The sequence below is a fragment of the Ipomoea triloba genome, chromosome 5 (genome assembly GCF_003576645.1).
Source record: "Ipomoea triloba cultivar NCNSP0323 chromosome 5, ASM357664v1".
NCBI lineage: Eukaryota > Viridiplantae > Streptophyta > Magnoliopsida > Solanales > Convolvulaceae > Ipomoea > Ipomoea triloba.
The window spans coordinates 16,219,212-16,236,892 of NC_044920.1; the positions used below are offsets into that span (position 1 = coordinate 16,219,212).

Genomic DNA, 17,681 nt, shown 5'->3' on the forward strand with positions numbered 1-17,681 from the left:
TGCATTAAAATTAGACAAAAGATCCCAACATAATTTGTACTGGGTTACCATGATTAGAATTCCTTAATATATGGTAATTATTATGTTCCATTAATTTCCTTTATTATAGATTCTAATCAAATTACAACTCTATCCTTTTTCTTTTAATTCTATCCTAATATAATTCAAACTCTATCCTTTTTCTTTTAATTCTATCCTAATATAATTCATATTGTAGGATTGATCCTAACCATATATCCTAATATAATTCATATTGTAGGATTGATCCTAACCATATATAAACCTCTGACAAAGGATTTGAAGGTCAAGTGTCAAGCATGAATAGTGCGTTATTAACTCTATCCTTTTTCTTTTAATTCTATCCTAATATAATTCAAACTCTATCCTTTTTCTTTTAATTCTATCCTAATATAATTCATATTGTAGGATTGATCCTAACCATATATCCTAATATAATTCATATTGTAGGATTGATCCTAACCATATATAAACCTCTGACAAAGGATTTGAAGGTCAAGTGTCAAGCATGAATAGTGCGTTATTCACTATATCTAAACTCTCAAGTAGTGAAAAGGACGTAGCGAAAATATTCTCAACAGAGATTCTAATGCAATTTGTTATAAATTTTCAAGCTTAAACTTCAACAATTAAATTCAAGTTTGTTCAGATCCAAACTCGATGCGTCCAAATCATATTTGTTAAAATCAAATTTGTTCGTGTAAAGTACCAAATTTTAAATATTGATACAATTCACTTGAAACTTTCTGTATTAACAATGGGCAATAGGATCTACATCACCTATTCCAAATTCCAAACTCTTCATACAACAGTTAAGAGATTTGCATAACTAACTTTCTGATTTATTCATTGCCATCGAACTCTCATACATCATACCATCATGTTCTTCCTGAGTATGCATTGCAGGACACTGGACATAACATAGTTCTAAACAGGATAAAAAATAGTATAAAACAAAACGGATCGACAAAGGCAAACACCAAGAGAACGAGGAGGGCCAAGGGGGAAATCAGAATCCATCCTCTAACTGCTCTCACAGTGGTAGTGTGGTTTGAGATCCGATTCTCCTCTTCCTCAAGCGTTCGGCGATAATGAATGCAAGCTCAAGGGATTGGGAGGCGTTCAATCTAGGATCACAGTGGGTGTGGTAACGTGAGCTCAGATCATCGAAAGTCACAGTTCGAGATCCACCAATGCACTCTGTCACGTTTTGGCCCGTCATTTCTAAGTGCACACCTCCAGGGTGGCTCCCCTCTTGCTCGTGCACATCAAAGAAAGCTTTCACTTCGGCCTGAATGCAGAAAATGACACTTTGAGAGAGATATATAGTTTTTTGAGCAAATACATTCTAGCATTTAATGTGCGTTCTTGAACACTGAAACTATAACGTTAACATCTTCAACAAGAAATCATTCTTAGATACAAGTTTTCTAAAAAGATTCAGCCACTTGAGAAGAAGATGAAAAGAAAGCCACACCAAAACTAGTGGGTCCATACAACCCACAGATAGAGACGCACACCTAACTACATATTATCACAGTGACATACTTTGTATGATTGAATCCACAGTTTAAAAACTCAAAAACAAAACATTACCTTGACTACTTCACACCCAAAATGCATTTTCCACAGCTAAACAATCTATTTCAGATTCTTAGTCATAGTCTTGTTAATTGAATATCATTAATTTTTTTCTAAGCACAACTAGTTTTTTCCCTCATTATTTAATGTTGATTTAGTAGGGTCATCTGTTCAACTTGTCAAACAATTGTAGAGAGCGGGCCCTATGGGCAAATCCCTAGAAAAGTTAGAATCTGCTGCCATATGATTATTCATGAAACATTCAATTATTGGCCCTTCTGATGAATTATTGAGTGGGACACTGCAGCATAAATGTTTCCTCAGACTGTTCTATTTGTAGGGAAAGATATCATCCATGATATTAGTTAACAAAGTACGAACCACACAATTATGGCTTCATTTACTTGAAACTTTAATCTTAAATATGTCTTTGGATTTTCTAGTGGAAGGCATGCTAAATTAAGGATATCCATATGAAACATGAAGGAACTTAAAATCGAAATGGAAGTATTTACCCGGATTGAATCAAAAGGTCGAGTTTTTAGACCGCAAGGAGCCTTAATAGTATTTCCATGCATGGGATCAGATACCCAAGTAACGATTTGCCCAGCCCTTCGGATTGCCCTAATCAAATGAGGAAGCTTGACCCTCATGTTCTCTGCTCCCATCCTCGTAATTATTGTGATCCGCCCTGGCTTGTTCTGGGGATTCAAAATTTCAATGAGCTTGACTAAATCGCCTGGATTCATCTTGTCACTCACCTGCAGAGCAACACTATGTTAGTTACAGATTTTTATCATGGGTTTCATATAATTAGCAAACAGCAGAGCCGTGTTAGCGAAACGAATAAAAGCAACTGTAGTCTAACAACACGGAAGAATATTAACCTTAATTCCCAGAGGGTTAGCAACTCCTCTCAAGAACTCAACATGAGCGCCATCCAGTTGCCGGGTTCGCTCTCCAGCCCAAAGAAAATGAGCAGAGCAGTCATAGTAGAGGCCAGACGTTGAATCCAGCCTGGTGAGTGACTGCTCATATGGCAAGTGCAAGCACTCATGGGATGTCCAAAAATCAGTGGTTTTCATGATAGGATGATCCATTGTAAGACCAGCAGCATTCATGAAACCAAGGGCCTCATCAACTCTATGAGCTAGTTCACGATACCTGATCAAGCCAAAAGAAGAAATGACAATATATTTTATGAGCTAGTTGAAAAAAAAAAACTACTTCATCGTCTAATCTTAGCTTCCAGTTTTTTGAGTTTAAAAGTGTGATTTAAATTCTTTTCTTTTTTTTCTTACATTTGGAATAAAAGTAATACTCTGAAACCAAACAAAGTATGCAGAACCTGAACATCATAAAACACCTATTGCACATAGATACATCATACATACAGTATGGGAGAAAATACCTATCCCCCTGCTCACTATGCTCAGTGAAATCCAAGTTCCATTGAGTTATCCTCTGCATAGCAGCATAACCACCAGTTGCAAAAGCCCTCAAGAGATTCAATGTAGCTGCAGATTGGCAATAGGCCCTGATCAACCTCTGGGGGTCAGGAATCCTCGACTTCTCATCAAATGCATCTCCATTCACGTTGTCTCCCCTGTAACTTGGCAACTTTACACCATCCTTTTCCTCAAAGGACTCTGATCTTGGCTTAGCGAATTGCCCAGCCATTCTTCCTACCTATTTATAAAGATATTACATGTATAATACAGGTTAGAATCAAACACTTACAACTATGCCAAAAGTTATAAACTATAATGCAACTTTATTTCCCATGGTGCTGGACTTGGCCCTTTTACGGGCTCCACCCAACAATCCCCTCCCAGCACAAACACATGACCTGACTCTGATGCCAGCTATAACTAGTAGTGGAGAGACAATTTAATTTCCTAGTTAGGGTGTTGGACTTGACCCTTTATTGACTCCGCCCAACAGTTCCCTAGCCACGTGATGTTGGACTTGACCATTATTGGACTCCGCCCAACAATCCCTAGCCACGTGGTGCTGAGCTTTACCTTTATTGGACTCCGCCCAACAATCCACTAGCCAATCTAATAGCCACGTGACTTTGGACTTGACCTTTATTGGACTCCGCCCAACAATCCCTAGCCACGTGGTGCTGAGCTTTACCTTTATTGGACTCCGCCCAACAATCCACTAGCCAATCCAATAGCCTCGTGACTTTAGACTTGACGTTTATTGGACTCCGTCCAACAATTTCTTCCACCACGTGGTCACGTGGTCACGTGGTGCTTGTTGCTGGGATTGACCTTTATTATACTCTGCACAACAATCCCCAGCCAAGTGGTGGGGAACTTGGCCCTTACTCACCTCCTCAACAATATCAAAATACTAGGAATCGAATTCAATTTATTATCATTAAAACATAACTTTTAGTTTGTAAACGATAACCAGAATGCAAACGAGATTGCTTCTCTATATTAATCAAACAACAAGCTGAATAATAAATAAATAAATAAAAGCAAAAAACTTGATGAAAATGAGGATAAAAATGGTTTAACCTTGATAACGGGCATTTGACCACCGAACATGAGAACAGCTCCCATCTGAAGGAGGATTCTGAAAGTGTCCCTTATGTTGTTAGCATTGAACTCCTTGAAACTCTCGGCACAATCTCCACCTTGGAGCAAGAACGCCCTACCCATTGCGGCCTCTCCCAGCTTCTCCTCCAAGCTGCGTGCCTCTCCAGCAAACACGATCGGCGGGAAAGACTCAATAGTCTTCAGCACCGATTCAAGCTCAACCTGATCCGGGTACTCAGGGAGCTGAAGCGCCTTCTTGGATTTCCAGCTATCCACAGCCCATTTACCCTCACCAGCTCGCGACTTCGACGCAGTCGGAGCCGCGGCGGCGGTGGCGGCGGCGGAAGTGGCGGCAGGCGGGGTTGGCTTGGAAGAGGACTTGGAAGGGTCGGCAGAATGGACGGCAGAGATGGGGCGGACGGATCTGGCTGGGGGCTTGAGGGAAAACCCATGCTTGTAGAGAGGTGAAGCGGGTTGTTGGTGGGTAGAGGGGGCAAGGGTTTTGTTGGGGAGAAGAGAGGTGGCACTGCCGGATGGAAGAGCCATTGTTAGAGAGTTACCCAACGTGTTCGACGATATGCCTGTGAGAAGCTTTTTAGCGTGTTGTTGTATAGCTGTGTGGAGACAATGCTAATGCGGTTGAAGAATGGGGAGGGAGCGATTTTATAACAACATTTCACTACTGACTTTGGTAGTTGTGCGTGTGTGTGTGTGTGTGAGGGGAGGTTGATGAAGGAAGAGGAAATAGGGTGGGGCCCAAGCTGCCAAATGCTGTGGTGGTTGAGAGGGACTTTATCGTCATTTTACCATTCGGTTGGTGGCTTGGTGCTAGTCGCTCATTCCTGCTTATCACTTATCACATCACCTACTCAAATAGTGCTAGTCTGCTTAGACTTCTCCCCAAAATTTGTGACCGGTCATCTCCAAGGAAGTCACCAAACACCATTTTGGTGTAAAAATTTGGTGCAATATTGCTCCAAGGAAACACCAAATTTTACACCAAAATGGTGTAAGTGAATAGTGTGTCACCAAATATGGTGATACAATATTCATTTACACCATTTTGGTGTGAAACTTTTTAATTTCTTTTTGCTAATTGTTTCCTTTTAAAATTTTATATTATTAAAAGTAAATTATTAAGATTTAAAGATCGCATTAAGACATTTAAAACAAGATCAATATCGACTATAAAATAATTAAAAATTAAAATACATAAAAACATAAAATTTATTTTAAAATATTATTATTTATATCAAAATTATATTTTTTATAAAAATAATTAAACTAAGCAAAATTAAAGTTTTAAATTATAAAATACAAATTATTTTAGTGCATGAATATAATTTGGTGTAAATGGATTGTGGATGAAATAAACTTTGGTGCAAAATTTAGTGTAAATGGGTTGCAGATGAAAAAAATTTGGTTTAAGAATATGCTAAGAATATTCCTCTTGGTGTAAAATTTAGCGCAGAATTTGGTATTTTGGGTTGGAGATGGTCAATAAAGGAAACATAATTTTTTATCACAAAACTATAATCTTAGTATCCGTTTAGAAATTTGAAAAATATTTTTTGAAAACTTACTTTCATAAAATGACTAATTTTTTTAAATGTATTATAATTTTTTAGTGTTTGATTGAAGGTAAGAAAACTATTTTTTTTCTTTTTGACGGTGATATTTGTGTGGTTTGTGGGGGTGGTGGTATTGGTGTTGGTGGTGGTATGATGGTGTGCTTGTGCGTGGTTGTGGTTGTAGTAATAATAATCCAGAAAGTAATAACTTAAAAAAAAAAATTAAAGAGTAAAGAGATGAAAAAATAAAGAATTCAGAAAATGTCTTCCGCAAAAAAAAAAAAAAAAAAAAAAAAAAAAAAAAAAAAAAAAAACTATGATGACTTTTTCTATCAAATTGGTCATTTTTATGTTTGAGTGTTTGACCAAAATGAATATTTTCATTTGACTTTATTTGTCTTGAATACTAAAACACAGGAAAATTTGAAAAATAACTCCCAAAAGTCATTTTCTGAATTTCCAAATCGACCATTAATTCTTATGATCAACACTTTATTAGTTGAGCAGGTTGTAATCATTCCTAATGTGACAATTTACCTATATTATATGATTTGCAAGTTGTCACATAAGAATGCTATTTATCTAAACAAAAGTGCTAGACTTATAGTTGTAGTCCGATTTCTATTTACAATAAATTTAATAAGCATATGATAACAAATAAATTAAAGCAATAAGAATGAAAAGAGTATTTTCATGCATTGATAATAGTTTAAATTCACTCTTTTGGAGTACAGAGGAGTGTTTTCAATCATGCATAAATTTTATAAATTTTTTAAAACTTTAAACTCTCTGGTGGTATTCGGTTTAAATTTGTAAAGATTCCTTAACAGGGCGTTTGGTTGGAGGGAAGGAATTAGGTGGGAAAGGAATTGCAATTTCATGGGAAAAGAATAATGTGGGAATAAAATGGGAGTTTAAATTACCGTGTTTGGTCGGAGGGAATAAAATTACTAGGAATTTCAATTCCAATATTTGGTATACATGGGAAAGTCCAAAATGCCCATGTTGTTGTTGTTGTTGTTGTTGTTGTTGTTCTTATTATTATTATTATTATTATTATTATTATTATTATTATTATTATTATTAAATGACAAATACACAAAAATATAACATATTAAATTCAAATATCACACATCTACCGTATCTCTTGAACTAGATATATTGTAATTAATTTTCATGCAAATACTTCATCAAATGTATGTTAAGCTTCATAAGTTCAACATACTTCAAAATTAATCCAGGAACCAAGATGTATATAATGTGCTTTTCAAAGTTTAGGCAACTCAAAATTTGCTTTCAAAATTTCTACATATAGAGATTTACACAACTCACGCCATTCCATCACTATTTTGAACAATTCTGCATATATATTTTGAACAGATCGGCGCACAAACAGAAAATTTTGCTTTTCAAAATTTAGATAAATACGTTATATACACATATCAAATTTAAATATTTAAGAGTTATGAGAAAACAAGATAATACAATGGTATTAACTAAAAGAGAATGCCATACATCAATTTTAAGTTAAAAAAGAGAAGGGTAATTTTGTCTCAGGGATATCATTTTTTATTCCTAAAATCCATGGAATTGAAATCCTAAGGGGGGACATGGGATTCTAATTCCATGAAAATGAGGGAATTGCAATTCCCTCCAACCAAACGAAGGAATTTATTTACCTTCAGAATTAGGTGGAAATTAAGTTGGAATGTAATTTAAATTCCTACGTATCATTAGTATTCAATTTAGAATTTGTCCATTGGTATTGTCTAATGACTAATGGTACTGAAAAGTTAATAACTTTTGTAGTCTATATCAAATTAAAACTTTTGTCGACTTTTTTCATTTCAATATAAATAATTGAAATTCATTATTCAACTTTCAAACTTCTTAACTTTCTTTACAAACTTTTCTTATATGTATGAACCAAACAAACTTTTTTTTTATTTATTTTCGTCATACATCTTATGACTTTTGTAGATATATACATATTCTTTGGTTTTCATTATTTTCATCCAAAAAAAAAAAAAAAAAAAAAAAAAGAGAAGAAGAAGAAGTAGTAGTAGTTTAGCAACCCCAGTTGAAGGCCGGGTTCAAAAGTAAATTAGACATTTTTTCAATTGTTAACATATAAATTTATTTAAGATCTATAAAAAAAATGATATATCATAAAAGTTTTTGTAAAAAAAATTATAAATAATTGATAAAGCTGGTGAAATTTTGTAAGTGTTATTCAATTTAAAATTTTAATGATTTTTATAAACTTTTTAAAATGAAAAAGGTCAATACAATTTCATATATGTTTATAATATAAGATTTCTATAAATTCTTACAAAGTAGAGCCATAAAAATGGGTTTATTCCAAGTTATACGAATTTGCCCATGTAACCTGCCACTCTCCTGTCCACCCCAAGTTTTTTTAAAAAATATTTTCTTTAGTTTAATTGTGGTTGTAATAAATTTAAAAGTATTATTTATAACAAAAATTGAACTCTTAATCTTCAATTAATTTTAACCTAATAAGTCCAACTATGCTAAAAGTATTTGCTGAACATTTTTGTATAACTATATATTTATTTAAATCATTCAAAAACATTATATAGTTATATAATTATATGATACACATATTATATTTATTAAAAGTATTAATTAATATGATTAATTCTAACTTTATATAAATATTAATATAAGTATTTTTTTGTTGAGTACTAATATAAGTATATAGTTCATATAAAGTTTATTTATTACCTAAAGTATATATTTTATAAATTTTATAATTATTATTTTTATTAAGTACTCCTACTGAAGCATAACGAGTCAACAGTTGCCTCCACTAAGGCTCAAATCCACTCCCATCATCCATGCGAAAGTGTTAATTGGGACACCAAGTGCCACTTTACCACAACGTAACATCTTTGGTGTTAAATATAAGTTAAATAAATTATAATTATATTACAAAATATAAATTAAAATCTAATTATCTAAACATACATTATATATAAGCAGAGATAAAATCTATATCTATACTATATATAAAAGTAAAATCCTCCTACTTTATTTTCCCGCCAAAAATTTTGTAGTCAATCAATTAAATATTTTATTGGTAAAATAATTAATAAAACTTATTTGGTAAGAAATGTAAAATTGAAATTAACTAATATATATTAATTGGTGATATTGTTTTTACATTCACGTATTAACGTAATAACATAATATCGTGTAGAAAAGACATATTAATCTATACTATATATAAAAGTAAAATACTCTTATTTCATTTTCCCGCCCATACTTTTTGTATCAATTAATTAAATATTTTATTGGTCAAATAATTAATAAAACTTATTTGGTAAGAAAATTTAAAATGGAAATTAACTAATATCTATTAATTGGTAATATTATTTTTATAGTAACGTATTAACGTAATAGCATAATGCCTTGTAGAAAAGACATATTAATCTATATCTATGCTATATATAAAAGTAAAATCCTCATATTTCATTTTCTCTCCCAAACTTTTGCAGTTAATTAATTAATTATTTTATTGGTCAAATAATTAATAAAACTTATTTGGTAAGAAAATGTAAAATTGAAATTAACTAATATCTATTAATTAGTAATATTATTTTTTAAATTTGCGTATTAACGTAATAGCATAATGACGTGTAGAAAAGACATATTAATTAGGTAGTAACACAATAACATAATTGGTAATATTATGTATGGTATAATTGGTTTTCTATTTTGACCAACTTCCATAGAGCGTACATATTTTGTTTACCATTTTTGTTTCCGTATATATGGTATAAAACAGGAATAGAAATCAAGAGTATTTGGATGCTTATTATATTTTTAGTCATTATTCAATACGCATATATTACAATATTTTCAACCAGTATAATTACTTAATAATTGTTATGATAATTAAGAAATTAATTACACATATATTAGTATAATTGAATAATAATTATTACGTTAATTAAGCTAATTACACATATATTAGTATAATTACAATTAAAATTTGGTTGTTTTTTTTTGTTATAATTACAATTAATTCATTCAGATATGGAGGAGGAAGAAAATTTTAAATACGATATGGTGAAAATGAATATACTTAAGTTATAAAAGAATAATTACACATATATTTGTGTAATTGCCTAATAATTATTATGGTAATTAAGTTAAACATTCGTCGTTTGATTTATTTTTATAATAATTAAAATTAAACTATTTCTCATTTTTTCATATTTATTTTAGTAATAATATAATTATATAAGTCATACTCAGTATTACATATAAATCTTTTTAAGATAATTGTAGAGAAACAAGTTATATATTATTTAATATATTGATTGATACTTTTTCACTAATCTTATAAATTTATAATCTAATAAATGTACACGTTCAATATTAGATTTTTTTAATAATTTTATTATCTAAATATATATATATATATAAGAATTATCCGTGCATCGCACGGGTAATTGACAATTATTTGTCTTTAATTCAAGTAAGAAAAACATTAGAAAACATAATCGATCCAACCAATTTCATCAATTGCACTATATAACATTCGATGTTATAATTTATATAATTGTATATCGATCCAAATATAATCTTAAAATATTATAACAAATTCATTATGTGCAACGCACGGGTAAAAATACTAGTTTGTTTAAAAAAGTTTAATGTGTTTAGTTGGTAGAGGTGATAATTGTTAATTCAAATGTTAGAGTTGACGGGTTGTCTTGCTAGCATGTTTAGCCTGTCAGTCCATGCGCACCCAAGTTGGGTTGAAAATCCCAACCCTCTTTCAAAACAAGTCGAGTTGAGTCCAATCTGTTTCCTACCCAACTTGTGATATACGGATTGACCTATTTGAATAACTCTACTACAAAGTTTACAAATTTTCGAAGAGATTCTATAAAAGTTATTTAAAATTTATTAAAATTTGTCATTTTAAAAGTCTACAAAAATTGTGATTGAACGCACCCTAAGTGTACATAATTTGTTATTTACAAACACATAATATGTTAACTACACATATATAATAGGTTAACTGCAGGTACATAATGTCTTAACTGCATATTATGTGCCTCCAGTTAACAAATTATGTCCTTATAGTTAACATATTATGTGCCTTCAATTTATTTACATAGGCATAATATGTTTACTACAAGTACATAATATTTTATCTGAATGTCAATTTGGACCATGATGCACAATGCAAGATAAATCCTAGTCCATACTATAATTTTCCTTATTTAGTTTGCAAAGCTAGACCATTTTGAGCCAACTAGATCACTAGATTCCATTGATTTCATTTCTATTCTTTAGTTGAACATCGAAATAGGTTGAGAATGAAATAGAGTTCTTGAAATTAGACTTGTTTACTAAGTTATTTTAATCGTGAGAATAAGTTATAAAGGCATTTCCTTTATAGAAAAATAACTAGATTGATATTAAGTTATTTGTGAGTTATTATATCTCTTATTTTAGACGGATTTAATTTCTAAACGAAACATAGTGCAAAGAGTTATTAATATGAACTCAAATTGGTCATTCCAATAGTTGATTGAAAAGGATACATATCCAACGTAGGTATAAAATTTTGAATTGGCATTTAAAATAAGGGTGTGTTTGAAAATTCGAAAAATGATTTTTGAAAATGTTTTTTGAGTTTTTCGTGTTTGAAAAGAGAGGGGAAAATGAGATCAATGAAAAATGATGCATTAGTCAAAGGAAAATAGGTATGCTTTGAGGGAAAATAACTTCCCATTTTTTTGGGAGAAGTCATTTTCCAAGGGATATGAACATGCAAAATTTGTCAAAATAGTGTGATTTTAGTTTTTACTTTTTACAACACTAGTCCATGGGACTCTAGCCTGCCCCATGGGCTGTTTTTTTCTTTTTTTTGAATTCAAAGTTAAAAAAATATAAGTAAAGTCTACAAATATTAACATTAGCTTTGTCAAAGTGAGCCGGCCCGCCCTACCTTGGGCTTAATTTTTGACGGACTTTTACGGGCCAGCCCATTAGGCCCACAGGCTAGGATTCATGCAACCCTAGCCCGCCCACGCGGATTGGCAGGCCCCGCGAGGTTTTTTTTTTTTTTTTTTTTAAATATATGTTTACTGTGTACACATGAAAGAATTCATGTGTACACAATATACGTGAATATATAATGTGTACACAGTACACATTGTTTTTTTTATATATATATAGGGTCGGCCCGTTAGGCCCGCTATTTCGCGAGTCTTTTTTTTTTTTTTTTGTGGTTATAACTTACAAAATTTATAATATATAATACGTTCAAAATGGATAATGAGTGAATGAAAAATTGATTATCAAAATAAACCCTTTTGAGTTGAAAAATAAAGTATACAATTCTACTTATTTTCCTGCTCATTTTTCGAAAATTGAACCAAACACAAAAAGACAGTTTTTCTTTGTGCATCCAAACACCAGAAAGAAAAATATATTCTGAAAAATGACTTATTTTTCAGAAAACATTTTTCAGAAGTCATTTTCCGGGTTTCCAAATACACTCTAAATTAAAATAAACTATTATTTAAAAGGATTTTATTATTTTCTTTTTAAATAAAAGATAAAGGAGTGGACAAGTGGTGTGCTAAACAGGTCACATGTGTTACTTGCCTACTTATACACGACACTATATGGGCTTCATTCCCATTTTATTAATATTATTTTTTTTTTCAAACATTTTATAAATAGTAATTAATATATACTCCTTAAAGACTTATTGGGTGGTAGGGATTCACCAACCCTCTGTTTCCTGCCTCCGCTCTTTACCATCCCAACAAATTCCATATTTTTTAATAATAAATTCACATTGTATTGCAATTACTTAATATAAGCATATAATAATTAGCAATAACACATTGCTTTTAAATAAATAAAATTTGCTAACCACGAAGTATTATTTAGTGTGATGATACTTCTATTGCAATTTCAAATGGGTGGTCAAAGAATTGAACTCAGGTGGTGGACATTGATTTTTTTTTAACCTTATAAAGAGTATTTCAAAAAAAAAATAACGTATAATTTTTTTTAAAACATTTATGATTCTTTACAAGGTAGTATACTAGTATATGTTCTAACTTCTAACTTTCTTAATCTTTTTCAGCCTAAAGAATCAATACCTCATCATTTGGGTTTAATACTATGACCACGTACTCATTTAGAATGATAACAGAGGTGTTATCACATTGTATAATAGTTGGCTCTCTGCATAGTTATTAGTTGTATCAAAATGTAACATTTCTGCTCTAATGGCTGTCACTGTTTTGCCAATAATTTCCTCACATATCAAAATCTCATATTCCCTTTTAAGGTCTACAAAATTATACTCCGTCTTTAATCTAGACTAATATATGATTATAGGGAATAGTAGACAGAAAATCTTATGGCAAATGATTAAAATCACAACAATCTATACTATAATATTCTCTTATTTCATTTTCCTGCCCAAACTTTTGTAATCAATTTATTAAATATTTTATTGGTCAAATAATTAATAAAGCTTATTTGGTAAGAAAATGTAAAATTGAAATTAACTAATATCTATTAATTTGTAATATTGTTTCTATATTCACATATCAATTAATACTATTAATAAAAGTAAAATCACTCCCCCCCCCCCCCCCCCCCCCCCAACTTCCCCGCACAAACTAATATTATTAATTAATTGGTAAAAAAATTAATAAAGTTTAATTGGTAACAAAATTTTATTTACCAAATTTTGAGAATAATTAAACCATTATAATTGTGAGAATAATGGAAACAAATTCTGCGTAATAAATATATAAGAAAATTATTTGAAAATTCTACGTAATTTTATAAGAAAAATAATTTATTAATTATTATTTACATCAATAATAATAATTCGAATACTTATCTATACTTCTATATTTATACTACTATTAATAAAAATAAATTATCTTTTGTGAAATTCTCGCCCAAACTATAGTAAAGATAAAATGAAAAAGAAAAACTGATATTATCAATTGATTGAAAATATAAAAAGATCCTAATCTATACTATATAAAAGTAAAATCCTCCTATTTCATTTTTCCGCCCAAACTTTGGTAGTCAATTAATTAAATATTTTATTAGTCAAATAATTAATAAAGCTTATTTGGTAAGAAAATATAAAATGAAAATTAACTAATATCTATTAATTGGTAATATGATTTCTATATTGAAAATATATAAAGATTCTAATGGAAAATGAAACGGAAATTAGGCAAAATTTAAAAGTAAAAGGATATTACCAATTGACTGAAAATTATTTTAAAACTTTAAAAAGAATTAATTACACTTTCATCTTGAAAACTTTAAATTATTTAAACTTTAAAAAAATTAGTTAAACATGGGTTGTTAGATATTTTATAATAATTACATGGATTGAACATGTACATTTATTTGATTATAAGATTAGTGCAAAAATATTACTCAATTAATTGAATAATATATGAATTCTTTGTCTATAACTATCTTTAAAATATCGATATGTAATATGACTTATTAATTATATTATTACTAAAATAAATATGGGAAAAATGAGAAATAATTTAATTATAATCTATACTATATATATAAATAAAATCCACCTATTTCATTTTCCCGCCCAAACTTTTGTAGTCAATTTATTAAATACTAGTGTTTTACCCGTGCGGTGCACGGAAAAATTTTGCTATTATGAATTTAAATAAAAATTTTTTTAAATATAAATATATTAAAATGTACTCCGTACAATATAATAATATAGTTGAATTTTCATATATTTGGTCAAGTATCTATTATCATAGCATACAAAATTAAAATTTTGTATGATTAATATAATCTCTAATCATGTACATATTTATATAAATTTATAGAGAAAAATTTACATAATTAAATTGAATTATTCCTAATCGTATTTCATATATATTATAATTCTAACAATATGAATAATAACTAAGAAAATTATACTTAAAATTAAAAAAATGTTAATTTTAAATTTTGTATATGTGATTTTTTAAACTCTAATACGACGCATTTTTTTTATATGATTTTGTAATACAGTGTATATACAAATAATATTTATTAATATGTATATATGCAAATTCTATAATATAATTTATGTAATTATAATTTATATTGATATATTATCGTTAAAATAATTAAATTTGGAAATTAAAAAATAGCATTTTAATTTTGTATGATTAATATATTGCATAACTATATGTATGTATGAATTTTTTAAAATATAAATATTTATGAATACATATTTTGTTAATTTTATAATTTTATTTTTAATTATATTTTACATTTTGTTAATAATAATTAAGAAAATTACATTTACAAATTGAAATAATTTAGTTTTTAAATTTATATGGATTAATGTAGTCCCTAACTATATTATTTTTAAATTTATATGGATTAATGTAGTCCCTAACTATATTACATATTTAGACAAATTTTTAAATGTAGTCCCTAACTATATTACATATTTAGACAAATTTTTAAATATAGTCCCTAACTATATTACATATTTAGACAAATTTTTAAATATTTTTGAATTTTTAATTAAGAGTATGAGTTTAGATATATTTTAAAATAATTTTTTAATAAGTAATCATTATAGTGATTAACGTGTATAATTACGCCAATAATCACAATTCTATAAAAAAAAATATTGTATATATTTTCATATCGTACAAAATACTATAAATATAATATATGTCTACATAAATAGATAAAAAGAATTAATTACACTTTCATCTTGAAAACTTTAAATTAATTAAACTTTAAAAAAGTTAGTTAAACATGGGTTGTTAGATTTTTTATAATAATTACATGGATTGAACATGTACATTTATTTGATTATAAGATTAGTGCAAAAATATTACTCAATTAATTGAATAATATATGACTTCTTTGTCTATAACTATCTTTAAAATATCGATATGTAATATGATTTATTAATTATATTATTACTAAAATAAATATGGAAAAAATGAGAAATAATTTAATTATAATCTATACTATATATAAAAATAAAATCCACCTATTTCATTTTCCCGCCCAAACTTTTGTCGTCAATTTATTAAATATTTTATTGGTCAAATAATTAATAAAACTTATTTGGTAAGAAAATGTAAAATTGAAATTAATTAATATCTATTAATTTGTAATATTGTTTCTATATTCACGTATCAATCAATACTATTAATAAAAGTAAAATCCTCTACTTCAACTTCCCCGCACAAAATAATATTATTAATTAATTGATAAAAAAATTAATAAAGTTTAATTGGTAACAAAATTTTATTTACCAAATTTTGAGAATAATTAAACCATTATAATTGCGCAAACATGAGTTGTTAGATTTTTATTATAATTAAATTATTTATCAATTTTCCATATTTATTCCTCAGCATAGATATACTGCGGGCGTGTTCCTCGGTGCAGATATATTGCGAGCGTGTTCCTCGGCGCAGATTTTAAAAATAACTTAATTTTAAAAATACCTAATTTTGGTTCTTGAAATTAGATTTGCTTATTCGTGAGTTTTTAAAAATAACTTAATTTTAAAAATACCTAATTTTGGTTTACTTATTATATCTCTTATTTTAGACATTTAATTTCTAAACGAAACATATTGCAAAGAGTTATTAATATGAACTTAAATTGGTCATTCAAATAGTTGATTGAAAAGGATACATATCCAAGGTAGGTATAAAGTTTTGAATTGGCATTGAAAATAAAGTAAAATAAGCTCTTATTTAAGAGGATTTTACTATTTTCTTTTTAAATAAAAGATAAAGGAGTGGACAAGTGGTGTGCTATAAAGGTCACAGGTGTTACTTGCCTACTTATACACGACACTATATGGGCTTCATTCCCATTTTATTAATATTATTAATTCTCTTTAAAAAAATTAATATTATTAATTAATATATACTCATTAAAGACTTATTTGGGTGGCAGTAGGGATTCACCAACCCTTTGTTTCCTGCATTCACTCTACCATCCCAAGGAGTCAACAGTTGACTCCCCAACCCTCTGTTTCCTGCACTCACTCTACCATCCCAAGGAGTCAACAGTTGACTCTATTGAGGCTTAAACCCACTCCTATTATTCATGTGAGAGTGTAAATTGGGACACCGGATACCACTAGACACAAGGTCTTTGGCAAATTTGAAAACCTATTAAGCTAGCTATTATGCTTAAAAGTGTTCGGTAAAATTAACTTTTTGATAAACTGATAAATGTAAAAAGACTAAAAAGGACATCTTCATAAAATTTAAATAGTTATAAATTTAAATAGGTTCGTTTACATATTAAAATATAAAATAATGAAATCAATATATTTTAATAAAATTTAAAGTAAGAACATATATTTGAAAATATATAAAGTAAAAAAAAATGTTTATAATTCATAAAGTTAGTTCATACGAAAAATAATGTTTAAACACAATTGTCAAATTGAAATTAGAACCAAACATATTGAGAGGGGTAAAGGATGTCATTTATTTAAAATAATAAGGACAAAAATGTAAAAAAGTTAAGAAGCTACTAACTTATTTTTGAAAAGTTATCTAAAATAGCTTTTCAAAACAAGCTCTTATTTTATGCTATTAACTTATTTTGAGAACATTATCAAACAAAGCTTATAGCTTATTAGTAACTTAAAATAAGTTATAAGCTTCTAAATAAGTTTTGCCAAACAGAGCCTTCCTCTTTTAATTTAGATAAATTTGACACTTCCACTATTAGTCCTTTCTTCATCTAAGCCTTATTTAGACGTAAGGGTAAAATCTTCCTTTCACTATATGGGTGTCTTCTTCCTTACCATACAAGTCAGAACAACATGCTAATACTTGAAGAAAGTTGCATAGACTCCTCATCAGGCTGCGTAGTGGTGTACAATCCGTTGGACTTGCCGGTGATCAAC

The 17,681-nt window shown here is 29.0% G+C and overlaps 1 protein-coding gene across 1 annotated transcript; it reads right to left on the reverse strand.

Annotated features, from left to right (window-relative positions):
• Positions 1-740: 740 nt before the first annotated feature.
• Positions 741-4,841, reverse strand: LOC116019844 (phospho-2-dehydro-3-deoxyheptonate aldolase 1, chloroplastic-like). The gene is made up of 5 exons (XM_031260192.1): positions 4,131-4,841; positions 3,011-3,288; positions 2,487-2,763; positions 2,115-2,360; positions 741-1,309 (listed from the first exon to the last, which is right to left on the reverse strand). The coding sequence occupies exons 1-5, from the start codon at positions 4,695-4,697 to the stop codon at positions 1,052-1,054; spliced, it is 1,626 nt and encodes a 541-aa protein (XP_031116052.1). The 5' UTR covers positions 4,698-4,841; the 3' UTR covers positions 741-1,051.
• Positions 4,842-17,681: the final 12,840 nt, after the last annotated feature.